Here is a 26,459-nt window from a genome sequence, read left to right on the forward strand (position 1 = left end):
TGATTTCCGCGAAGCAGAAATCGTGGATGGAATCTCAAAATCCAGTCATAAAAATGAAACTTACATTTTAATATGGACAGACACGGAATTCGTCAAAGTTAGCATAAATGAATGAAATCAAATCTCCATATGGACCAGTATCTGTAAATGTTAAGCCACAAAAGTTGGTTGAAATATGAATCCTGCATGTTCTGCGCGTCTCTGTGTGAATGAATGAATGGTTTGTTTACTACATAGACTGAAGTTCGTGGCGCTTGCAGTAATTTTAGCATCTGCCGTCTCAATGAGGACATAGATACATAAACAACATCACCAGAACTGTTCTGAGTCACTTCACAAGCATTTTACCATTTCATTTGAGTAAAACCAGTGTCAGTTTAAAGGTATTTACGGCAACCCGTCAAAATAAGTTCATTTTTACATGAAGGCATTGTGCTAGAAACATTACTATTATTTAGTAGAATTTATGTGATACTGCAACTACTGTTGAAAAAAATTAATAAATCTTAATTTTTTAAAGAAATAAATCACAAAATATTTCTTCCATGTTTTAATTTTAATCCCCTTTATTTACCAAAAAATAAAAAGTGTTTAGATTTCATTAATTAAAAGACAAATTAAATTATGGTGAAACTTGTTTACTGTTTTTCATAATTATATTACTTGTAGAAAAACTTTAAACACAATTGTAAATAAGTATAAAGAATGGCATTGGTTTGTTTTCTTTTTTTATTAGCATATTTTTGTGTTTTGCTTTGGTACCGAAATTGATACCGAGAACCGTGGATTTTCACTGGTATCGGTACCGAATACTGAAATTTTGGTACCGTGACAACACTAGTTTCTATCTCACCCATAGAAACAAATGTGGATTGGATAACATTTGAAATGAGTGTTAACAACAATATTATTGCTGAATAAGTGCTGATATATAAATGTGGGCACGTTATCTACTCATGGTTTTGACACCATAACCATTATCATTTTTGAACGAGCAATATAATTTTACATAAATGGTCTGAGTAGACTGTTTATATGACATTGTGTGGTAATTATAAGCAATCTTTTTTCCATTTGAGGGTGCATTGTTCATTTAAAAACCAAGTAATTTTATCCCTGTTTCTGTATTTTTTCAGTATCCTGCTTTGGTACATCAGTTCTTTTTTATTTTATTTTGTGGGTTAACTGAACAGCACAGGCTCATTGTCTGCACATGAGACTAGATTTAATGCAGTCCAAGTGAAAAGAGATCTGTCTTTGTGTCTGATCTCCAGTGCTGGTAGTCATGAACTGTGTGTCTTTCATTGACCAGTACAGAGTTCATTCATAAGCAGCATGCAGCATTGTAGCTGTATGGCCTTCAGTAGAATGTTGTAGCCTTTCTTTTTCATACTAGGATTTATAGTTGACCTGTTTCTTATATATTTTACATGTTTCTTATTGAGAACATTTATGGACTCAAATAATAATAATAATAATAATAAACTTTATTTTATAAAGCGCCTTTAAAGGCAACTTCTCAAAGTGCTGTACACAAACAAGCAATACAAATAGATTTATTCAATCTTTTAAGAAAATAAAAGTGGGCTTTGCCTGTACAGAACTTGCTACTATTAGGGATGTGCACGGATAGTCGAACATTCGAATATTCGTTCTGCTCTAATTATTCGATAAATAAAAATAATATTCGAATTTCGCAAAAAAAAAAAAAAAAAGTTCACAATAAAACCTAATTTGGTCACTTTCTGTGATTCTCCACGGCATATTTGAAGGTGTATGCAAGCAAAAAATAATTAATGAATGATTAAGGGGCCATTCACATATCGCGCCTAATAAGGCGTGGAAAAGGCTATGCGCGCCGCTTTCTCCTTCTTTCCAAAGCGCTCGGGCAGAAGCGCTCCTGAGGCGACGCATTCTCTCCATGAAGACGGAAATTTCAGCAAAGGATAAATGGATTTGCAGCACAAAAAAAATCGCTTTCAGTAGCTCTGCTACTAAATTTATTTCAAAATGGCAATCCATATACAGCTATGATCAGCTGTTCCTTCATCTTGGCTGAGCTTTCAATGTTGTTACAGGAAAGGATGAAGCTGAATGTTTAGTTCTTGTCACATGACCTGCGGTGCGCTTGTAGCATTCTGAAAGTTGAGATGTTTTTAACTCGATGCTGTGTGGACGCGCCTGGAAAAAACGGGACCGCGTCGCACCGCGTGCGCACCGCGACCGCGTGCGCATCGCGACCGCGTCGCTTCCATTATGAGCGCGCATACCGCGCGCCTACATTGGAAATAACGAACTTGAGCATGCAAAAGACGCGATATGTGAACGCCCCCTAAAAGAACTGCGGTCTTCTACAGTACTTCAAATATGCCGTGGAGAATCACAGAAAGTGATCCAAGAACATTGTTGCAGCATCTCTCAAGCAACGAATAAACACTGCTAACTTGGAGAATGCAGTGAAAACTCCTCTTCTCGCGTCTGCCCTAGACCCTCGGCACAAACATCTCAGGTTTCTCGATGAAAACATGAGAGAAGTAAGAAAAAAAAACTTTTTTGAACATTATCAGAACATTTTCCTTGATGCGAGTGGTGCGGATGCAGTCGCCATGATGAAGAATATGCAATGCCCACTCGTCGGAAAAGGCTGAGCCAGTTCTCCAGCGATGATTACAGAGAGTCCAGCCGAGACGAGTGGGAACAGTTCTAGCTGGAGCCATGTATTCCACCAGACGAGGATCCCATTCAGTGGTAAACGAAAACACGAAGCGCTTCACAAAACGTATTCGCTTAGCACACCGTTATTTGTGAGTCCCGCCAACGTCTGTGTCGTGAGAGCGCGTTTTCTCCGCGGCCGGCCTTAGTGTTAACAGACTAAGGAGCCGACTTTCCCCCAATCATGTTTACATGCCCGTATTTCTTAACAAGAACATTTGAAACAATAGAAAAAAAGCAAAAACGATTTGCTGACAGTTTAAAAGTTAAGTGTAAGCTACATTCTGTACAATAGCCTAATTGCTGCAGGCTGCTTTACGTTTTTTCTTTGTTTTCTTTTCTTTCACTTTTTTTTTTTTTTTGCTTTTAATCTGTAGCCTACTTTTGTTTGTTTGCACGCATTGTTAAAGGTTTTCAGCTACAAAACACGATGTGTAATGTTCAAGCTTATTGTAAGCTTGTTCAAAATGACGAAAACAAATGTTGCTGAAAAATAACGCCTGACTCATTAAACTTAATTTAAATAAACGAATATTCGAATATTCGTTTTTTGTGAGCTCAAATATTCGAATGTGATATTTGTGGAAAACACCCATCCCTAGCTACTATGTTGCAAAGGTTTCTTAGTGGTTGCTAGGGTGTTGTAGGATGTTCCAGCTGGTTGCTAGGTGGTTAATTAAAAAAAAAAAATTCTCCCAATTCTTTATGATATATGGATAGACTGATTAATGTAAAGATAACTAAATATAGATGAACTGGTGTGGTTTTAACAGCACTTATTAATAATTGCTTAAATGTATGCAATTTAAAAGTGTTAATTGCCCTGGGCCATTTGGGATGGTGATCACATTCATCCTTGAGTTGAGTGCATCCTCTTCACAGCTTTCAATAGAAACTCCTTGCACATCTTCTCAACCACACAGTCAATCATACTTTGTGTGCTTCATAAAATAATACAAAAGTGGTAACTAATTATCATTGCTAAAGTCGGTAGTCGTCCTGCAGTAGCCCCATACTTGCTGTTGATGTTTTGTGATTGTTCATTATTATCATCTGCAGTCTATTAGATACCAACCTCTCTGCCAGGATCAGTCATAATAACAGGGTTAATGGCAAATTTGTCTCTCTAGAGCATATCACAGATCGCGATACTCAATAATATCATGTAGGGCTGAAACGATTCCTCGAGTAACTCGATTACAAAAAATGACCGAGGCAAATTCCTCTGCCTCGAAGCCTCTTTAAATTTATTTAAAATCTCACGTCAGGTTCTTTCGCAATGATTGTTTTAATGTGACACAACACAATTACGTCACCCACAAAGCGGAAGGAGACACAAGCGCTGCGTCCAAAATCGCATACTGCACGGAGTCAGCAGTGTTTTAATTTGAGGGAAAACGTAAAGAGAATGTCGTGGTGTGTGTCCATTGCAAGATAGAGCTGGCATACCACAACTAGGGCCCTATGATTTCCGCGATGCAGAAAACGCGGAGGGAATCGCGGAATCCAGTCATAAAAACGGATTTTACAGTTTAACGCAGAATGGCACGGAATTTGCCAAATTTTGAATTAATTAATAAAAAATAGGTCATTGCACTTACATCAAATAATGATATGGACTAATATCTGTAAATATTAAGACGGAACAGTCTATTTAAATATGGATCCTGCATGTTCTGTTAAGGAATGGAGCAGAAGCGCGTCTTCATTCATTAAACCCACGGAAACGCGCGTGACGCTCCGGTGATTTCAGAGTCTGCGGTCTCTCTAAATAAGGACGTGAACACATGAACAACATCTCCAGAACTGCTCTGACAGTCACTTCATGAGAATTTGACCATTTGATTTGAGTAAAACTAGCGTCACATCACATACACAGAACTGTAAAGGTATGTCAACCTGTCAAAATAAAAGTCCTGTTTTAGACAAGTATTTGCCAGAGATGTATCACTATTGTTCAGCAGAATGTACATAGCCTACTACTAAAAAAAAATCAAACATTATTTTTTTTAATTTTTTTTAAGGTTTAATCACACAAAATTTCTTCCATGTTTTATTTTTAATAGTAAATCCCCTTTGTTTACCAAAAAGTTAAGTTTGCTTAATTTTCAATAATTAAAAGATAAATTAAATTAATGTTTTATGTGTTTAATGTTTAATGTGCATCTCAGAAAATGCTTTATTTAAAACCCCAACTGAATGGCACTTAAATGCACTTAATTCATCTTTCAACTTTATTGTCATTTATTTATTGTCACACCTTCTCATTCAAAGGGTTTTCTTTATTTTCATGACTATGAAAATTGTAGATTCACACTGAAGGCATCAAAACTATGAATTAACACATGTGGAATTATATATGGAATTATATACATAACAAAAAAGTGTGAAACAACTGAAGAAATGTCATATTGTAGGTTCTTCAAAGTAGCCACCTTTTGCTTTGATTACTGCTTTGCACACTCTTGGCATTCTCTTGATGAGCTTCAAGAGGTAGTCACCTGAAATGGTCTTCCAACAGTCTTGAAGGAGTTCCCCGAGAGATGCTTAGCACTTGTTGGCCCTTTTGCCTTCTGTCTGCGGTCCAGCTCACCCCTAAACCATCTGGATTGGGTTCAGGTCCGGTGACTGTGTAGGCCAGGTCATCTGGCGCAGCACCCCATCACTCTCCTTCTTGGTCAAATAGCCCTTGATGCCTTCAGTGTGACTCTACAATTTTCATAGTCATGAAAATAAAGAAAACTCTTTGAATGAGAAGGTGTGTCCAAACTTTTGGTCTGTACTCTATATATACATTTTTTTTAAACCTGTTAACTGTCACCCGGCCCCTCGGTGGGACGCCTACGTTTACTTCACTATATTACAATGAAATCCTAATCTAATCATGACAAACTATATATCGTTGGAAATATATAACAGGAGTTCTGACCTTTGTCAAAAAAAGTATTCTTTGTTGCCTTTTTCTATATCACACGTTAGAAATCTTCAGAAATTATATATCACTTGAAAACTTAAAATCTCAAAATTCATCAAAATTCATTCATTACCATGAAAATGTTACATCAAAGTCATGTTACAAAATGTTTTCATTCATTAATTATAAAAATGTAGGTTTGGATCATGCACTTTCAAGTCTATGTTCAAAAATGTGAGTGACAGTTAACAGGTTAATAGGACTGATTTTAAATCTGTTGAACATGATAGCAATTTAATAGAAGCATTGTAAGTTACTAATTATAATGCTTATATTTCCTCAGTTATTGAAACAGCAGCTACAGAAAACGAGCAAAGAACAGCATCATTGACTTCAGTCTATTGGCCGCTGGATTCATCAACGTAATCGTGTGATTGGTTATAATGAGCAACACTTTAAAAACTCAAAAAAAAAATATGATGGAACAAATAAGCCCTAATATAAATTTTTTCTAGCCTAATTATTAAAAAAAGAATAGTAATCGTCTTGCTATCTTCAAATGCATCAGCCATAGGCGATGTCTTCTTTGACTATTGTTGATGCACAATACTATCATCTATCGGCACACCCTTAATGTGACAAGCCTTTCCTGAACAGGTTTGTTTTTTTTTGATAATGGCAAGATAAGAGGAAGCAAATAAGTGGACATGAAATATTGATGTATATAGTTATTTAATTATGTGAGAAAAACGGGTCACAGTTAGTGAATATACTAACATAGTATCCCTGCAAAAAAGACTTTACTGCGATACACCATTAATCTGTCCTTCACACCTGCTCAGAGAACTTTTGACTTGTGTGAATGTGCTGTAACTGAAACTGCTACAAATACCTTTGAGAAGATCAGGCCCTTATGGCACACCGTCGTGAAGTGATGGATTTGAACTTTTTCAATAATAACTTCTCGTTTTCTCCACAGCCAAACCATTCACCTCTAAAGTGAAACAGATGCGATTGCACAAAGAGGACTTTGAGATTCTGAAGGTCATTGGTCGAGGAGCTTTTGGCGAGGTAAGCGTCCGTCTTGTGTTGAGACTGTGGTGAATGACTGGATCTGAATTCCCATACTATCCATAGTATATTGCAGTGGCTCTCAACCCAAAACATTTTCTCATAAGCTTTTTTTTTTTTTAAAGAAACCTTTGGTATTATGTTGGGTTGCCGTTTGATGTTTAAAATGTCTTAAAATAGTATTTAGTATGTAGTTTAGAACTTTGCAGTGCTTTTACCAGTGAAGTACATACTCGACCAAATGTAGAAGTGTGTGAATTGGGATGCAGCCAATCAGTCGTTTAAGTGCCAGAGCCCAGTTATTTTACTTGTCATAAATTGAGTAAAGTACAGTTTGTTACCCCATGAAAATGTGAAAATGTTTAACCTGAGCAGGCAAAGTCGACCTATTTTCACTCTTGCATATGTTATGTTTGCAGAGTGTGACACCATCACCATCTGCACAATGAGAGTTACACTGAGCAGATGCTGATGGGTGTCATGCTCTTTGTAGCTGTCAAAGGGACGTCTCGGTGTTAAGGTTGACCTGTCACCCCGGCCGACCTGTTCTGCCCTGATCCTGGTTTCATAGAGACCCTGACAGGAGCCAGGCTAAAGCGCATCACTTAAATCTCTCATTACATCACTGGTTCTTCTATGATCAGTGATTCATTAAGTATTGATTGTTGATGAATCGGTTTCATAGCTGTGACACAGGAGTGCATGCACTTTGTTTAAAGTTTAAGTTCAAATTTAAAAGACAAAAAAATAATTAATTGAATTTCTCACTCTTGTCCGCCCACACATCTCGTACTGTTGACAATGTTATGACAGAAGTTAAATGTCGTTTTTGAGTAATTGTGGGAGTTTGGCCCATGTAAGGCTATGTGTATTGAGGGCACAATGCCAGCGCTCTGAATGCTATTTTAAAAGTTGCTTTCTAGTCCCTGGATCCTTTCGATCTGATCTTTGCTTGAACTTTTAACAAATACTCCAGCTTTTCTTAGCAACCATAAACTGAATTTTAAGGTCTGTGCCACTAGTTTATACTAAATCCCTATCAAGTGTTTGGTAGAGAGAAGAGCGTGATTTCTATCTGGAATAAAGCTCGTATCCTGGCTCGGGCTGGAATGTGCAGACCTCTCAATGCGTGCTTGTTTTGGCTTATTTAATCGTAGGGAGTGAATCACACCGTTGTTTCACTTGGACACCTTACGTTCAAGATAAATATGTCCATTCCACTTCGCTTCCTTTTCCCATGATGCTTACTTAAATGTCTGGACCAAACATCATTTTATTTGTCCATTATGTGCCATTTAGGTGAATGTGTTTGTTTAGATTGATTTAGGTGAATCAATGTTCCCTACAATTTTGTTTTTGCTCTGCAAAACCCATCATTATTACACTATTATAGTGTTGTCAAAAGACCCGGTACTTCGGTACCAAGTCGGTACTAAATCTTTTTTAAATGTGACGGTACCAGGTTTCTTTAAGTACCGGTAGTACCGAGATCCCGTTGAAACCCGGTTCAGCGCTATGATTTCCGCGAAGCAGAAAACGAGGACGGAATCTCAAAATCCAGTCATGAAAATGAAACTTACATTTTAATATGGACAGTCATGGAATTTGTCAAAGTTAGCATAAATTAATCAAACCAAATCTCCATATGGACCAGTATCTGTAAATGTTAAGCCGCAAATGTTGCTTGAAATATGAATCAGTGTTCTGCGCGTCTCTGTGTGAATTAATGAATGGCAGAGACGTGCTGGTTTGTTTACTACATAGACTGAAGCGCATGACGCTTGCATTAATTTCAGCATCTGAGCTTCAGAGTTCTCTCTCCATCAAGCGATCTGAACTTTTCAGTTCATCTCAATGTACGCACAGCGCACCTGTATTTGATGCTCTGTAAACTCTTTGTGAGGGCGCACGACTCACCGTCGCTTTACTGATAGCGCTGTTTCTCACACATGCAAAGAGAAAGAGAGCGAGAGTCTTACCACGCTGAATCGACATTAGGGATGGGACGGTATGAAAATTTAATATCACGATTATAGTGACTAAAATTATCACGATTATCAATATTATCACGGTTTTGTTGAAACGAGATGAAAGTGTTCAAAAATAGTTGATGCTCACACTGAAAACATTTCAGCAAGTTTTATATTTAATAATCAACAAACAACTAATAAAACAAGCAACTCTATGCACTTAATTTAAAGAAAGATTAAATTCTGTGGCATTTCCTTCCTTACAATGAAAAGTGTAGAAGCATAGAAAAGCATAGAAAAGTCACTGACTTTCGCCATTCCTTCTCGAAAAAAAACAAAAAAAACATTGTGCGCTGCGCTTGCATCAGACTGTTGCTGGCTGGACATGATTTAATAGTGAGTTATTAAAACCGCGATAATCAAACACGGTTTTAATGATAATTCATTTTTAAACGATATTACTAACCTTCAGCACATTTTATCACGGTTATCAATAAAACCGGTTATCGTCCCATCCCTAATCGACATGCTATATGTAAACTATTCTTTGTTGTGTTCTCCTGTCAAAATAATAGTTCATTTAGAATCATTCATATTCATTTTCAAACAAGCAGAAGACATACCGATTTCTCCGGTAGTGGGCGGAGCTAATCCGCAAATGGCAATTTCATTGGCTGGCGCTGATCTCTTACCGTCCCTGTTTTGATTTCAGCAAATCAGTTTGACCGAACGCAGAAAACGTGATTAATATTCATGAACCCAGCAGCTCATCAATTCATAGTGCATTGTATATACATTAGTATGATAGTAGAATTAGTAGTAGTATTATCTTTTAATAATAATTAATATGATCTATTACTATTTTTTTTTTACAGAAACCCTCAATGACCAAAAATATCTTAAGCATCACCACCAGTCTTAAGTTCAGTTAAAATGACAAATATGCATTCACTTAAAGTTCATTTTTACATAAAGGCATTGTACTACTAAATATTACTATTATTTACTATTATTTAGTCAAATGTATGTGATACTGCTACTACTGTTGAAAAAAATTATAAAACTTTATTTTCTAAAGAAATAAATCACAATATTTCTTCCATGTTTTGATTTTAATAGCAAATCCCCTTTATTTACCAAAAATAAAATGTGTTTAAATTTCATAAATTAAAAGACAAATTAAATTTGGGTGAAACTTGTTTAGTGTTTTTCATAATTATATAACTTGTAGAAAAACTTTAAACACAATTGTAAATAAGTATAAAGAATGGCATAGTGCTAAAAAGTAATTTTTTTAATTAGCATATTTTTGTGTTTTGCTTTGGTACCGAGATCCGTGGATTTTCACTGGTATCGGTACCGAATACTGAAATTTTGGTACCATGACAACACTACACTATTATATGAAATAATTATATATTAGATATCTTATGTTTGAAATTAAATGTTAGAAATTATAAATAGTATATAAAAATATTTATGTAAAATAATTTTTTTTAAATTATATAATATATTTATATTATATTTTATTATTTTTGTTTATAAAAGTAAAAAAATTAAGTTATATATACATTATAATAATAATAGATATTTTATCAAAAGTGGCTTGGGTCTTGGGGTGGCTTGGATTTCAAAGTCATATTCTGCAGTTCAAAGTTTGATTTATTAAAATTGGATTTGGTGCCAGCTGATTGTGTTTTTACTTGAGTCCTGAATGTGTGTCATTGTGAAGAATGCTTTGTTCCCCCAGTATGAGTTAAATCATGATTTCATAGCTCTGTGTGTGTGTACACCCGTAGTAACCCGACCTGCCCTTTCTCAAGGTTTACACTCTACTGTCACTGATAACCACTTCCATGTGTGATCTGGTAATCTAGACAGAACAAAAGCAAAACAAAGCGTCTTATCATCTCATCAAGGCCTCTAGAAATCCCCTCGTGCTTTCCTAATGGAGAGCCAGGTGTCAGATCTCTGTGTTTTCTGGTGCATTACAGGTAGCAGTTGTAAAGGTGAAAAGTTCAGACAAGGTGTTTGCCATGAAGATCCTCAACAAGTGGGAGATGCTGAAAAGAGCAGAGGTACAAACACTCTTGAGTCTTTCCATCTCAAAATGAACTGGTTTGGTAAGGAAAACTTAGTTTTGAATGGCAAATGTAAATAAGTGTAATAATAATAAGTGTCTTGTTTCCAGACAGCTTGTTTCCAGGAGGAGCGGGATGTGCTTGTGAACGGGGACTGTCAGTGGATCACCAGACTGCACTATGCCTTTCAGGATGACAACTTCCTGGTAGGCTCCTGCCCTTTGAGTGCTTCCACATTTACAAGAGTATCTATCTGTCTGTATCTTTTTTCTAGCTTTCTAGCTAGTTAGATATGATTCCATCATTTTCGTCTCGGTGGCTATAGCTTTCAGTGTAGAGTTGTAAGCCTGCACATTTCTTTTGTGTCTGGTGTCTGTCTGCTTTTACACCGGTTAGTTCTGACATGTCTGTCTTGTGCAGTACCTGGTGATGGACTACTACGTGGGTGGTGACCTCTTGACTCTTCTCAGCAAGTTTGAAGACCGTTTGCCAGAGGACATGGCCAGATTCTACCTGGCTGAGATGGTTCTGGCGATAGATTCTGTGCATCAGCTCCACTATGTCCATAGGTGAGATCATTGTTCTCGTCAGCCGGCCTGGTTTTTCCCGTCCTTCTCTTTTTTCTTTTTAGCTATTATTTGTTTCTGCTGCGCGACATTGTGACATTTGGAGCAAATTGCATGGAAATGATTTGTGTGTGGTGGTCTGTGGGAATGTGAATTCTTTTGGGAACACAGGAGGTGACCAAATTGTTCTGATTTCACCAATCACAGAGCAGATTTCAGTGCTTCCTTTGCTTGCAAAGTTGCTATTACATTCAGTACATGGAGCGCCTTTCCAGGGATAACACTCGGAGGCGTCTGCCCCCTCAGATGTGGCTCCAGTGGAATTTATTTATTCTGGTTTTACTAATTTCAGGCTGCTGCAGCGGAGCCCAGCAGAGGTCCGTACATATAGTATGAGCAGAACTCAAATAAAGACTATAATTACAGGTTTAGTAGCCACCCCGGCCGTGAGAGAATATGTTTTGGACAATTTAAAAGGGGTATGATACTGCAGGCAACTCCCTTCCAAACAAGGGAAAATAGACGTAGTTCCATTTTTACCCATGTTTAAGTGCGTTGTCCAGTTTTGGACAGATTTACTCGAGCTTGAAATGAATTGTTTCATAACCTCATCTATAGTAAAACACCAAGCTAATCTTTAAATGCCAAGTAGACCATATAGACAAAGGGGCTGGCCTTCCATTGTTGTCATTTATGCAGGAAGTTGCTTATTTGTGTGCCGGGCTGTGAGTTTCCTGTCATTCTGTCCCCCATGCTAGATGCTTTTCAGTTCAGCAAGGCTGTTACATATCGTACAGTTTCCTTTGCTGACGGTGTTTTTACTCTCTCATGTGCTTGTTATTCACTATTAGAATATAAAGTGCATGTTTTTTTCCCAGCAGCAGCGTGCTTGAGTTGAAATGCTTCATCTGCATTCCTGCTGTCCGGTTAGAGCTGTTTGCGTTTGAGTGGTAGTCAGCGCTCACACCATATGTTCAGTGATAAACTGTGACACATTTTGGCCAAGACAGCTGTTCCTCTTATCTTACATCTCTCTTATGTGAATGCACATGGCTGCACTGGAGTTTTCATGGTTTGATTAGGAAGAATTTGTGCTTTTGGTTCCATATTTGGAGTTGTGTTAAATGTCATATCTACTGAAAAGAAGTCAACATAAAATTGAAATTGACCCCGTGTACGTTCTGAACATGTTTCTGGTCTTATTGTTGTGCACAATCATCTGTGCACATTTTTCCAAATACAAAATGTACTTTTCTTTGCAGTTTTTTAAATCTTAATATAACTGGCATTCTTCTGAAATTATTGTCCTTTTTGACTGATGCGATAATACATTTTACTTCGTCTGCTCTACCCATCAATCCACCGGTCACTTTTTACAAAATTTCATAAGGATATTTTATTTAAACTTTTATTTAAAACATTTTTACTTGAAAATAAGTCCCTTTATAAAGTAAAATGTCTTCATGTTGATAGCATATCATAATGTACTTTTTCATTATAATTTTGACTATTTCTGACCATTTCCGCTGTTTCAGTTTGTTTTCTATAAAATTGTCTGTTAGGAGTGTTATAAATTCCAGATTGGTGTTTTATTTCAGAATAGGAAGAAATATGTTTTTTTTATAATGTGCGCCCTTTAATAACCATCTAAAACAACCGTTTTGAACTTTGACTAGATGTTCAGGAGGCTACAGGCTCATTTGCCTTTCCAATTAATAGCTTATTTTGAAAATGAAAAAAGTGTCTCCATCATGTTTCTTTATGATTCAAGATTATGAGGACTACTGTAAATAGTTGACAATGTTTAATTAGTGCTTCTCTGATAGCACATTTTTATGGTGTCAGTGTCTATTTCAGTGTGGAGAAATTACATTAGGTAAACATGTCAGCTGTGTGGACACTTGGGTTGTGTTGAAAGTATCGATTTCCTAATTGTATGTTTAGCTCCAGTCGACTGGGCTCCATGTCTGTAAGACGAGCGAAGTTTTGACCGCTGCTCTGACCTGTTCACCAGAGGTCAGCGCTTCACCTCCCACATTACTTTCATTCCACATGTGACACTCCCTGGACCAACCTTCTGAACACCAGCAGACCAGCAGTAACAATCTCCTGAATGCAGGGTATTTTGAGCTATTCTTGAGTCTGACCAGCTTCTGAGAGACATCTAACACTCATATTTCTCCGAGAGCCCCGCGGCGTGTCTGGCACCTCGTTGTCACTTCTGAGGCTCTGACAGTCTGGCTCGTGAACTCCAGTGGTTTCACTCTTATTGGTGGTTGATGCATCGATTTGCTGCTCATTTAAATAAAGTTAAATCTAAGGCAACATTTACTCTTGTTGCCTGAAATTCTCTTGACTAGATGTCAGGTTACCTTATCACTGAAAAGTTTATTTATTTTGCATTGCCACCATGGCTGATTTGATTTGGACAAATAATTCATAATCAGAAATGACTTTTGAAGAAATGACTTTTGAAGTTACACCAGGAAGACTGATGCATAAGATCTGTTTTGGCACCGTTAAGATTTTTTGCATTGTGATAAGTTCATGACAATTAAACACATTTCTTCCACCTAAGACTTATTACTGTAAATGGTCCAGATGTTTTAACCCTCATTTCCAGTAGTGATTGTCATCAGATTATTTATTTTTGTATTTAATTATATACATATACAAAACTCTATTTTTACATTTAGATTTATTTTTTACCGTATTGCATTGAAAAATACTGTAGTATTATGATTTGTATTTAGTTTCAGTATTAATTAAAGGTGGTACAAATGTATTAAGTGAATTTACTCATTACAGTAATAAGTAGATTTATTTGACATAATATTAATGGTAAAATTGGTGGAGGAAATGTCTCAATATAAAATATACTAATCTCCCTAATAATAGGCTTAATTTTCTTTTTGTAAAATATAATTTCACTTTTTTCTTTTGACTTTGAAGTGAAATATAACAAGATCGCACTCTTGGCGTGGTTATGTTCATCCATACTATTAAACCAAGATGATATCTGCAGATGTTTTCGCATCTGTGCTGGTTTGGAAGAAAATCTGTTTCTGTGGTATCCCTTCAATGCAATGCGCTTAACTTGACCCACTATTTCAAAAAGGGTTGATGAAACAGTATCATTATCAACCACAATTTTAAACATCTCCTTTGTGTCTTGTAATTTGATCAGTCTCAAAATTGGATTAAAAATGAAATCTAAGCATGTCTTTTTTTTTTTAATGTCTAAGATTATAAATTGGTCACAGTTTGGTAAATTAATTGTGCAACCAAATGTAGAATACTAGTTTGCAATGTCGGTATTGCATCATATTTAAAAATAAACAAAGGAATTATAACACCCAGTGTGCTAATATTCCATTCTGAACATAACCGAAGTGTGTCGTGAGATCCTGAGGGTGCTTGAAGGGTTTCTGATTCAGGGTGTGGTGTGGCACAGCTGCATAGCCTCTTGGGATCGCCAGGATCGTCCATCTTTGCCTGGAATTTCAGGGGCTCCCAATGGAATGAACAGCTCTGCAGCTTCTGAGGCGAGATCTCAAACCCAGATCCTCGACCACATCTCTGATCACCATCTGCAGAATCCTGGAGGCCGCAGGAGAAAGCACACTCACATTCCTGTGGCCTCTTTCACCAGGAGCTGACACTGAAGTCCGTAAACTACTCTGCGACCTTTGTATGGCGGTTCACAGCTTCACAGTTTAGCAACTGTAAGGCTTGAGTTTATAAAGTACAGGGAATATCCAACTGAAGGAAGCCATCCGTTATTTTAAGCTATTGTTTTTAAGAATGTAAAGTTTAATTTGTTCTTGTGTGATTCATCTCAGGGGTGTTTTGGATAGGGAATTAACCTCTCCATCTCAGCTCCGCTCCAAGTGATTGTGTAATCTGGGTTAATATTGATTCAGGTGTGCATGTTTTCTGCTCGCATGTGTTGCTGGCGGAGAAAATCAGACGTGGAGCTCATTCTGATCATGAGGTCGGCCTCTATCGCATTTGCAAACACTCCCCTCAGTCATTCTGAATCTCCTGAGATCCTCACTCTAGTGTTTCAGCTTGGTTCGTTTGTGATTTAATCCAGTTATTGACCTTCCAATGGACTGTGTGCAGATATTGATCAGAATTCCTGAAGTTCCACCCCTTTTTCATCTCTCTGGGGACGATAACCTGATGGGTTGGACATGTCCTCAGGGTCTCTGAGAGTTGACTGCCAATAGCTTTCATCAGATAATGATGAAAACGCATTAGTCAGTGTACTTACAGATAACAGTAAATTGTTTTTCATTCATCATTCTATTTTATTTATTTTTTTACCTGGGAATTAATGAGCTTTAATGAATATGTGGCTTTGTTTGTCTAAGGCTATAATTGTGGAGTTTGGGATTTTCAAACTAAAAACTGTGGTGCTATGAAACTTAAAGACATAGTCCAGCCAAAACATTCTGTCATTATTTACTCACCCTCATGTCATTTCAAATCTGTATGACTTATTTTGTATGATGTTTTTTTCTGTGGAAGGCAAAAGAAAAATTCTGAAGAATGTTGGTAACCAAACAGCTTCAGTTCCCACTGACTTCCATTGTATTATTATTATTTATTTATTTTTTTGTGACCATATAATGGAAGTCTGTGAGAACCGAAACTGTTTAATCACCAGCATTCTTCAGAATATATTTTTTAGTGTTTCACAGAAGAAAGAAAGTCATTTGAGTTTGGAACAACATGTTGTTGAGTAAATTATGTCAGAATATACATTTTTGGGTGGATCAATATTATTTATTTATTTATTTCCATTTTTAATTAGGTAAACTATCAGTAGAACCAAGTCATAAAAAAATTATTAAAGCTTCCCAGTGCTATTTGAGAGGAAGATATTTGGGGTAGTGTACATACTGCTTGTTCATGTGCAATGTCATGTAAAAATTAATATATAGATTTTGACTCATCATCCAAAGTCCCTGTGTATTTAGGTATGTATTTATCCCAATCTCAATTCGTACAGCTGAGTCTTTACTCATTTTCAAGAAACATCTAAAGACTCATCTTTTTCGACTATATATATATATATCCTGTTGTTCTGGGATGCAGTAACTGTTCACATGCTTGTTGTATATTCTGGGCGTTTTTAAGTCATTTTAGGTGCATTTAAGAAAAACAGCACCTGTTAAGGAAGTAGCGGCCTTATGTAAATCACTAAACAGGATGTGGTGTACAACCTAAAGGAAGTGGAAGTGGTACACCACTGCTAGTTGTTCTGATCCTCATAGGAAGTGATGTCTCATTTCCAGGAAATGTAAGGCATTCTTTGCGAGAGTTTGTGAATGGAGATGTTATTGGTCAGTAAGCCATGACTCTTCTCTCGATCCGTCTGAAGTCAGGGCAGATGGTGTCCATAGATGCTTTTAAAGCAGGATTACCTACCTTTTCTGACCGTTTGTCATCCATCTCTTGTCTTGTGTCTGTTATGAAGACTTAAAGGACAACACTGACATCATTGACTCTTTATTTGTTTATATGTAGCTAATTGGTCTATGTGAAGTGTCTGGGAAATGTGTGCTTTGTCTGGAATGCGCCTAACAAAAGGATTGTTAAATCCTCCATAAAGGGAGATGGACTAACTGACACTGAAATAAACTGCATTTTATTTTATTTCTTTATTTTTTCACTGACCAATAGACAACAAGCTTGTTGTTTTTATTGTGAATAGCACTTCATTCTAAAAGTTTTGTGAACCTGAAGGAAGGAGTTTTTCTTCCCCATCTGTCTCTTTGGAAAGAGAAAATCAGGAAGAGAAAATAGCTGCTAGTAGTCATCACTGTAATTGGCCTATTTGCAGAAGGGTCGGGGGAGATGTCTGCTGTTTTGTCCACCCCTTTCTACTCGCGAGACTGACAAATAACAAATAGACTCAAGAGAAAGGAATGCTGGGTCATGCTAAAGGCCATCAGTGTTTAGTGTTTACGCATTTATAGGGAAAATGGCAGGGTTTTAAGTACAGCTCATGACTTTGGATCGCCTAGCCATGGGAAACTGTTGCAGTTCGTTGTGTGCTCTCTCTTTCTGGCAATGCAAATTCAACAGTGCTTTATTGGCATGACAAATTGTTAGGGGTTTATTCAAATCAGTACAAGCACTAGTACTAGTGATGCTTGCCTTTGCAAACACAAGTTCTGCAAAGTAAACTGAGAAGAGACTCTCTCACAATGTTAAGATAGTAGGGAATGTGTGCAATTCTGTCTCTCTCAGTATCTTGGCAGTACGAATCTCTTTTTGTGTAAACACAGCAGCTCGTCTGATAAGAGTTTCCAGTGGTTTGCCATCATGCAGTGAGTTTGGCATCAGATGCTTGCCTTAATAGGGCATCACTCTCTATTTTCAGCATCATTACTCCATTCTTCACACGATCCTTCAGAAATCATTCTAATATACTGATTTTAAGATCAAGAAACATTTATTATTATCATTATCGATGTTGAAAACCGTTGTGCTTTTGTGGGAATGCTATTTTTTGTATATGTGATAATGTAAAGCATTTATTTGAAATAGAATGTATTTGCTGTCACTTTTGATCAATTTACTGCATCCTTGCTGAAATTAAAATATTGATACTTTAGTACTGACCCCAAACAATAGTTGTAGCGTGTATGTTAGTGATTATGGTAAAATAAACCCTGATAGGATGATCAGGACACTGATGTGTAGCAGTATTTACTGTCTGGCTGTGCATCAGTTTACATGACTATTTTCAGACTATTTATAACTAAATAAAACATAATTATACATAAATTATACAGTCATTAAATGAATACTTGGCTCCAGAATGCCATACTGGACCAATCAGTATCATGTCCTTCAGAGAGCGTCTAATAAGTGTGTTGGAATGTCCTGTGGGCCAGAGCAGTTTTGGGCTTACTGAGAGAGAAAGAGAAGTTATTTTTAACCCCCAGCTCTGTTCCTCAGTGTTCACTGATCCTTTACTATCTCCATCACTCACACGCACACAGTCTTCCACCACCTGCCCGTCTACTGACCAGCTGCTGCCCCTCCTGTCTCTCTCTGTGTGTGTTAAAGAGACCCTGAGGGCATAAACCGTTGCATGACCATTCACACACTGAGGGTCATTTATAACTCTTCTCTGTGCTGATCTCACATATTTAATTGCAATAAACAAAATGAATTTGTTATTAGATGTGTCCAAGCTGCTTTGAAAAGTGTATCATACTTGAAAATGGGAGGTTTTTTTTAAAACACTGCTTCGTTGATGGTTGATTTAGTTTGGATGGACACTTTAGCTCTTTAATGATGGCTGTTTCCATAGTGGGAGATGAGCTAAATACAGTCTATAGGGATTCATTTCTCTCCTTCTCTATTGTTGGCTTCCAGCTCTTCATAATAATGTCCTCCGAGTCTTTATTTACCACTGCTGACAAAAAGAAATTGGCCTGATACCAGTAGCTTATACAATCTGATCATATCATATCACATAAAAAAAAAATCAAGAATCAAGGATCAAAACAGCATGTTCAATAGAAAAGATTTAAAAGATTAATAGTTAACTGTTTAATAAAAAAATTATATTACTATTTAACTTGTATTCATATTATCTCTGAATTAGCTAATATTTGTTTAGTACTGGCTAAAAAGGTGTGACTACTAGTATATTGTGAGTTGTATACCTAAATTGTGAATGGTGGTTTATTGGCTTTTTTGTTGTAATGGTGGTTTGGAAGGTGCATTTTTTGTCTCTCACACAGCTGTGGTATCATGCGTCGACAGGGCAGGAAACCAGCACTAATCACTTTTTAATGTTTTGCTTCCCGGCGTTTGGTTTCTGTCAGGTCCTGTGTGCAGCATCCTTCATGTAAGAGGAAGACGAGGTTTGCTTTCATCCACTGGCCGAGGGGGTGATGTTAGCTCTGGTGTTGTCAGGACTGGGTTTAGTTCACCTGCTGTAAGGAGGGAAGTCGACCTGGGGTGCACAGACGATTATGTCATGTTGTTAGATCTGTCTCACTGGGTATTATTAATATCATTGATATTATTGTTAAAAAGAGAAAAACCATTAAAATCACTTCTGTTAAATTATTTGTCAGATCGGTGTTAGTATTTTAGTTATTTAACTAATATAATATTAATATTTTTTATTAGATTTTATTTTTTAGATTATTTTAGTATTAATGTTAAAGTTTTAGTTATTTAATGTTTTTTGTAATTTTTATTAGCTTGTAAAAAAATATTTCTAGATGGCTTAAATAGATTTGTTTCAGTAATATTAGTTCTTAAACTTAAGCCAGGACAACTTACATTTTTCATTAAAAAAAATTTGTTCTCCTTTTTATATTTTATTTCAGCTTTGATTTAAGTTTTTATATCCCCAGCATTTTTGATAGTTTCAGATTACAATAACAACACTATCAGACTCTTAAACCTAAAGATAGATCTGTAGAATTAAGTACAATTCAGACAATGCAATTTATTATAAAGTTTCAGTTTATTGTTTTAGTTCTAGTAATTTTAGTACTTGAACTTTAACATTTCTAATTTCTGTGTGTCTGTATTTTTTTAAGTTAGTTATTATTTCTATATTTACATTATATATATATATATATATATATATATATATATATATATATATATATATATATATATATATATATATATATATATATATATATATATATATATATATATAATATGTAATAGTTTTCAGCACTTAAACATAATGAAAATAAGCATTGGTCATTAAAAATTCTTTCATATCTTTATTATGAAGTACAATTAAGAAATGCATTATATTTTCCTCTGTATTTTTCATGTTTTTCTGAAGAAATAACTAAAGCTTTGCAGTCAGTTTTTCTTTGAGAATTGTTTTAGTATACAAACGTTGATTTTTAGATGTGCATGTTTTTCATTCATTGTAATTTTGATTGTTAGAAGTGAAACTATTTTTCAAGTGTCATCACTATTTTCCACTGATCCCAGAACAGACTCCAGGAGACCCTGAACTCGAGCACCAGATGAGACACATTAGTCAGTTCTGTTCTCCTGAGGTGGCCTGCCTTCACAGTAGCTCTGCCTGTGTGTAAACATGGAGGGAAAGCAGCCGGAGTGGGGTGGAACAAATAAACATGGCCTCTAATGCGGCAGTCCAAACCAGTGCCGTGCCTGTACCTACACATGGGCCAAATCCACACAGGTCCTCATCTGGGACAAATGTTAAGTTTCCGCTGCCGTATTAATGATAAAATCAGTGATCCGCTTCGTACCGCTTGCACAGACTCTTTAATGTTCCCAGAGAGGTTTTCTGTGAGGAAGTCTCCATGGTTCTCCAGGCTTCCCGTGCTGATTTTTTTTTTTTGGAAGAGTCCCCAGTTATGACTATAAATTGTAGTAGACCACGGAAGTACTCTTTGTTTTCATTCCTCAGCTCTCAAATGGAGTGTTTCGAAGGGGACATTTCATTTGAAAACATAGATAAAAATAAAATAAAATAGGCGTACTCTATAGTTCACAACCCCAGTTCACCCTGAACGTTTATTGAAACTAAACTGCAGATGAGGCATTCAGAGATTGTCATGGCTGTGATGTCATACCCAATAGCACTTTTAAGCAATCGTTCACCAAAAAATGAAAATTGCTATCCTTAACTTGCACCCTCCATGTTACTTTTTCTTCTAAATGTTTCACGCTGCATTTTTAACATACAATAAAAGCATATGGTGATCATGAGCTAAAAAAGTCACAGACTTATAAGTGCGTAACCACCACCTATCTCTCAGATGGACCATTGATACTCCTAATAGAGATTGTCGATAGTGTCAATGGTCCATTTGAGAGATAGGTGGTGGTAATGCACTTAAGTCTGCGATCCGCCCTAAAGCAACTGCTTGAGAACGTGCTCAGGAGTATGCGCTTAGGAGAGTTCGAACAGGTTGTAAAAAAAAAACTGTATAAATACTGTTCAGTTTCTTGCACAGACCGATCGTTTTCTGTTTTTACACATCAGTGTATCGTCATGAGCCGCAAGATTTAATTTGGTTTGTTTGTGTGTGGTTTTTTTGTTTTGTTTAATTGTATGTTTTACCCGTGATTCCCATCCATTTTAATTGGAAGGTTTTTTGATTGCTTGGTTGCTATTTCTGTAGCAGTTTGTATTGAGTATGCACAGACTTATTTCTTAAACTTAAGGAATATAAAAAAATAGGTTTTTTTTCTGTAGCTCACTATCAAGTTTCCATTCAGCTCTTAGTGCCACCTTGTTTTCATTATAAATTTTGCCGTGGCTGGCTGCCCATTGAACATTGTTACAGGATTCAGCAGCCGTTCGGGTGAGATATTGAAGGGAACTTACCTCAAAAGCGCTGTCATAATTCATGTCTTATACAAGGCACACCGCAAACATTCACTCCATCTTTATTACAGCTCCATGTCAAACGCCTGGATCAGATTTACTAGTGGTGAATGAGCAAGAGCTTACAGGAGAACAAGAACCGTCTGTATTTCGCTCCCGCCGCGAGTGTGTTCTCTGACAAAGCTTTAGATAAGCTGGAATGGAGACACGAACTTATGACACTTCGATTCCACTTTGTTTGTGCTTCTAATGCCCCATGGGCAGGTCACAGACAGGGCAGCGAACAGCTCTCAAACGCTATTAAAACTAATCCAGCCCTCCAAATGACAGGTTCAGATCTCTAACCTGTTTGTTTTGACTTCCTCCTTTGAGAGCTGGGGGTTATGCAGAGTGGATGGAGGCTTTCTGTGACAGAGCCGATGTGTTGCCAGTGTGGCTCTCTATCAGGAATAGAGGTAATTTACAGGGCAGATACAAGTCCCTACTGTGAAGTCCACTGTGAATTGGACTTGAAGTGGCTCTGAGGTTGTAAAATAAAGCAGCAGGCCGTAACATGCCTCAAAAAGATTTTTGCTCCATGTAAACCAAATAAAACAACAGCAATATTTACAATTACGTTAACGGGTTTTGCTTAAAGGGTTATTTCACCCATAAATTACTCAACCTCAAGTCATTCTAGGTGTATATGACTTTCTTTTTTCAGACGAATCCGATGAGTTATATAAAATGTTGTCTTTGATCTTTCAAGCCATTTCATGGCACTCAGCGGGTGTTGCATGTATCAGTCCAAAAGAAGGTAAATAAAAAGCGCCCATCCATTAAAAAAAACATCTCACATGGCTCTGGGGGGTGTAAAAAGACCTTCTGTACCAAATCGATTGCTTTTTGTAAGAAAAATATCCATATTCAAAACATAGTAATCACTTTAATCTAGCATGTGCTCACTGTTGTAAAACGGAAGCAGCTCCGGGAGCATGACGTATGGAGGTCAGCGTTGTTCATCTGTTGGTGAGTCTCGTGAAAACCAACGTTTGTTAACAGGAGCAAAAGAAGCAAAGTTTCCTTTCTTCACCAAAGGAAAACCAGTCTCCTCTTGGCCTATATTGAAATCCTCCGATATTCTTCTTTACAAATCCTAGTTTTGTACTTCTAATAAGTCACCGTTGTTTTGATTTGATCTCTCCCCTGCGATTCCGCGTTCATCTCTTCTGAGTGGCCCATATGCTTTGTTCACCCCCTGGAGTCATGTGAGTCCCTTTTTTTAATGGATGGGTGCTTTTTATTTAGCTTCTTTTGGACTGATGCATGCAACACCCGCTGAGTGCCATCAAACCGCTTGAAAGAACACAGAACATTTTTTATATATTTCCGACTGGATTCAGCTGAAAAAAGAAAGTCATATACACCTAGGATGACTTGAGGGGTGAGTAACTTATGGGTTAATCTTTGGGTGAACTAACTCTTTAATGTGTGGCTTACTCTGCATTCAACTTAAATGTAATCCATGTGAGTGTTACCTGGGATTTGAATCCTTAACTTTGGCAGCTTTGAACAACTTCTTCTAAATCAGTATTGTGTTAACATGTAAATCTTTTTGTATTAATCTGTCTTTCTGTTTTCTCTCTGACAGAGACATCAAGCCAGATAACATTCTGCTGGATGTGAATGGACACATTCGGCTCGCAGATTTTGGCTCCTGTCTTAAACTCACGGAGGATGGAACGGTTAGTATGTTAGCTGAACACCAGATTGTGCTGATGGTCAGATTTCACAGAAGCAGAAAACACAGTCATTAGGGATTGTTGTTTAGAGCTGGGTCTTCTTATTTATACTGGAATGGGTCAGACAAATCTTAAAACTTGACTTGAAAGCTTTACAACAGAAATGTGTTAATGCAAGCCTTACTTGCCTTTTCCCTAATAAATCAGAGTTTGTAATGTTGTGATTTATCTTAGAAACTGGTTGGATTTGTTCCTTAGAGCTCATTACTGAAGAGTTGTTTTTTTTGTTGTTGTTTTTTTATACCTACATTTTTTAAGTGTGATGTAAGTTTCCAAATACTTCTTGGGGTCAGTTTCAGGTCTGGTTGTTTTTCCATAGTTTAGTTCACTTCCTGTCTAAAAAATATTTGGCTCAATTACACTACCGTTCAAAAGTTTGGGGGTGGGAAGTTTTTTTTTTTTGTTTTTTTTTAAATGAAATTAATGCTTCAAAAGTGAAAAAAAAAAACATTCATGATTCGATTCATCAGAGAATCCTTTGAAAAATGGCTAAAAAATGGATCAAAAATATTAAGCAATGCAACTGTTTTCAGCAAAAATTCTAATAATAATAATAAGAATCTTAAGCAGCAAATCAGTATATTAGAATGATTTCTGAATGACTGTGTGACACTGAATACTGGAGTAATGATGCTGAAAATTCAGCTTTGTATCACAGGAATAAGTTAAATTTGAAAATATATTCAAATAGAAAACAGATCCTCCAGGCACATTGTTTTAATATAAAATATGATATGGTTTGAAAGGCAGTTTATGATCAGAGTTGCATTACTTCTTTGAAGCAGGGGTGAGTATGTCATCTTATATGTGCTGCTGTTTTCTGGCATGTCGCAGATAGCTCGGCAGGATATCCCCCCGACTTCTGACAAGAGCAGCGTGAGTGTGGTCTCTGCGTGTTCGCACGTGTGTTGCCTAAGTCTCTTCACATGTCCGTGTGTTTTCAAGTGTGTGTCACTGCCAGCGAGCTCAGCTAATTTACTGCCTGACTTCCACAAATTCTTCCAGCTGCACACATCTGCCACAGGCTGCGTTACAGACAGTTTCCGCCCGATCAGCGCCCTTGAACCTGGGCCAGGAAGCTCCAGTCATCCCCCCATTCATTAGTGGTCTCTAGTGATACTTCTTTCTCTTTTTCTCTCTCAGTGCGGCCTGTGTTCTGAGAGGTCTTTGTTCATCTGAATACTTTACCGTCATGTTCCCTTAAGCCACGCCCACCTCTGCTGGCTGCAACCAATGCGATGATGGCTTGATTCATTCATTTGCATTTTATAGGGATGAGTGTTGTGCCAATAAAAAAAAAAAACAATACACATTTCCAGGGATTACTTTGTTTGCAACTTTGTTCACTGACAGGATGTGATGTGATGTGATCTGATCCGCTCAGACAGACACCGAACGCCTCTCTGTTTCTGATCTCAACATGGCAGCTCCTGAATTCTCCTGCAGTTTCAATAACAAACGCCACAGTAAATATATAAATCTCATGAAACCTGTCAGGAATACACCTGTTCAAATGTCATGACAAAATTAAAATGGAAAAAAATTTTTTTGTTTTTGTTTTTTAAATTGTTTAAATAAAAAGTATTAAATAAAAAATAAAAAAAAACTTTACATAAAGATTAATTTAATGCAAAATAATATTTTATTGTTTTTTGTGTAATATGACCTGTACATGTTCTTGACAGGTTTATAAGATTCTCCCAAATGAATTGCATCGTTTAAAAATAATAATTATTAATTAATTTAAATGTTTTATATATATATATATATATATATGTTTGTTACCGTAAACATACGGTAATGACTGAAAAGTTGTTTGACCAATAGCGTGCAGGCATTGTACATAACCAATCATAGCATGCAAAAAGGTGGGATTTACAGAGAGCGGTTTAAAAAGCAATGCAAATATGAAGACATGTTATGCATGAGGACTATAGAGCACACGTCAATAGGAAAACAAAGTCAAACCCTGGACATTTTAGGCAATTTAGAAATCCCAGGTAAGACACGTATGGGAACTTGAAAGTTATGGAACTTATGTTTGCCATAATTTATATTATTCCTGAAAACTGTGTTGTGCCAATCAGTTCCTTGTAAACTCGACTTTGTTTCTAAAGAATTGATAAAATACATAACACCTTTACTGCTGCAAGTGTAAATTCAAAGATCTGATTAAATCTTGTTAGATCAAGAAGATGTGTTCCAGTTTTGTGTGCAATATGCAACCTTTCCTCTTGTCAAACTTTCCAGCATATCCATTTTCTGTTCTCACAGGTGCAGTCATCCGTCGCTGTGGGCACTCCAGACTACATCTCTCCTGAGATCCTACAAGCCATGGAGGACGGGAAAGGGAAATATGGGCCGGAATGTGACTGGTGGTCACTGGGCGTCTGCATGTATGAGATGCTGTACGGAGAAACTCCTTTCTATGCAGAATCCCTGGTGGAAACGTATGGCAAGATTATGAACCACAAGGTACAGAGCCATAGCAGGGTTTATGCACTCTATGCACTGCAATTAATTTGTTATATGTTATATGGTTAATTATATTATTTATATAACAGGTCATATAGTAATATCATGAAAACCTAACTCGCAAAACACAATTTAAGAATTTTTTCTAATATTGTGTTTCACACAGGAACGGTTCCAGTTCCCTGCTCATGTGACGGACGTCTCTGAAAATGCTAAAGACCTGATCCGCAGACTCATCTGCTGCAGAGAGCATAGGCTGGGACAGAACGGCATTGAGGACTTCAAGCAGCACCCCTTCTTTTCCGGCATCGACTGGCAAAACATCCGCAACTGTGACGCCCCCTACATCCCTGAAGTCAGCAGCCCATCTGACACCTCAAACTTTGACGTGGATGACGACTGCCTAAAGAACACGGTAGTATATTGCACTTTTGTTTTAGACCTACATTAATAAGATCACTCATTGCTGGGTTTGAACCCACATACTTTGGTTAATCAACCCAGAACTTTTAACATAATGCTT

General features: G+C 36.9%; 1 protein-coding gene across 5 annotated transcripts in view; it reads left to right on the plus strand.

Moving 5' to 3' along the window:
* The window catches only part of LOC132111323 (serine/threonine-protein kinase MRCK alpha-like), a 61,485-nt gene that overhangs the window by 9,197 nt on the left and 25,829 nt on the right, over positions 1 to 26,459 (plus strand). For all 5 annotated transcript variants that reach the window (XM_059518519.1, XM_059518520.1, XM_059518521.1 and 2 more), the window contains exons 2-8: positions 6,606 to 6,697; positions 10,662 to 10,745; positions 10,859 to 10,954; positions 11,169 to 11,317; positions 23,311 to 23,404; positions 25,736 to 25,936; positions 26,103 to 26,351. In XM_059518519.1, coding sequence (XP_059374502.1) covers positions 6,606 to 6,697; positions 10,662 to 10,745; positions 10,859 to 10,954; positions 11,169 to 11,317; positions 23,311 to 23,404; positions 25,736 to 25,936; positions 26,103 to 26,351 — 965 coding nt within the window. The remainder of the gene's footprint in view (positions 1 to 6,605; positions 6,698 to 10,661; positions 10,746 to 10,858; positions 10,955 to 11,168; positions 11,318 to 23,310; positions 23,405 to 25,735; positions 25,937 to 26,102; positions 26,352 to 26,459) is intronic.

The sequence above is a fragment of the Carassius carassius genome, chromosome 31 (assembly GCF_963082965.1).
Source record: "Carassius carassius chromosome 31, fCarCar2.1, whole genome shotgun sequence".
Taxonomy (NCBI): domain Eukaryota; kingdom Metazoa; phylum Chordata; class Actinopteri; order Cypriniformes; family Cyprinidae; genus Carassius; species Carassius carassius.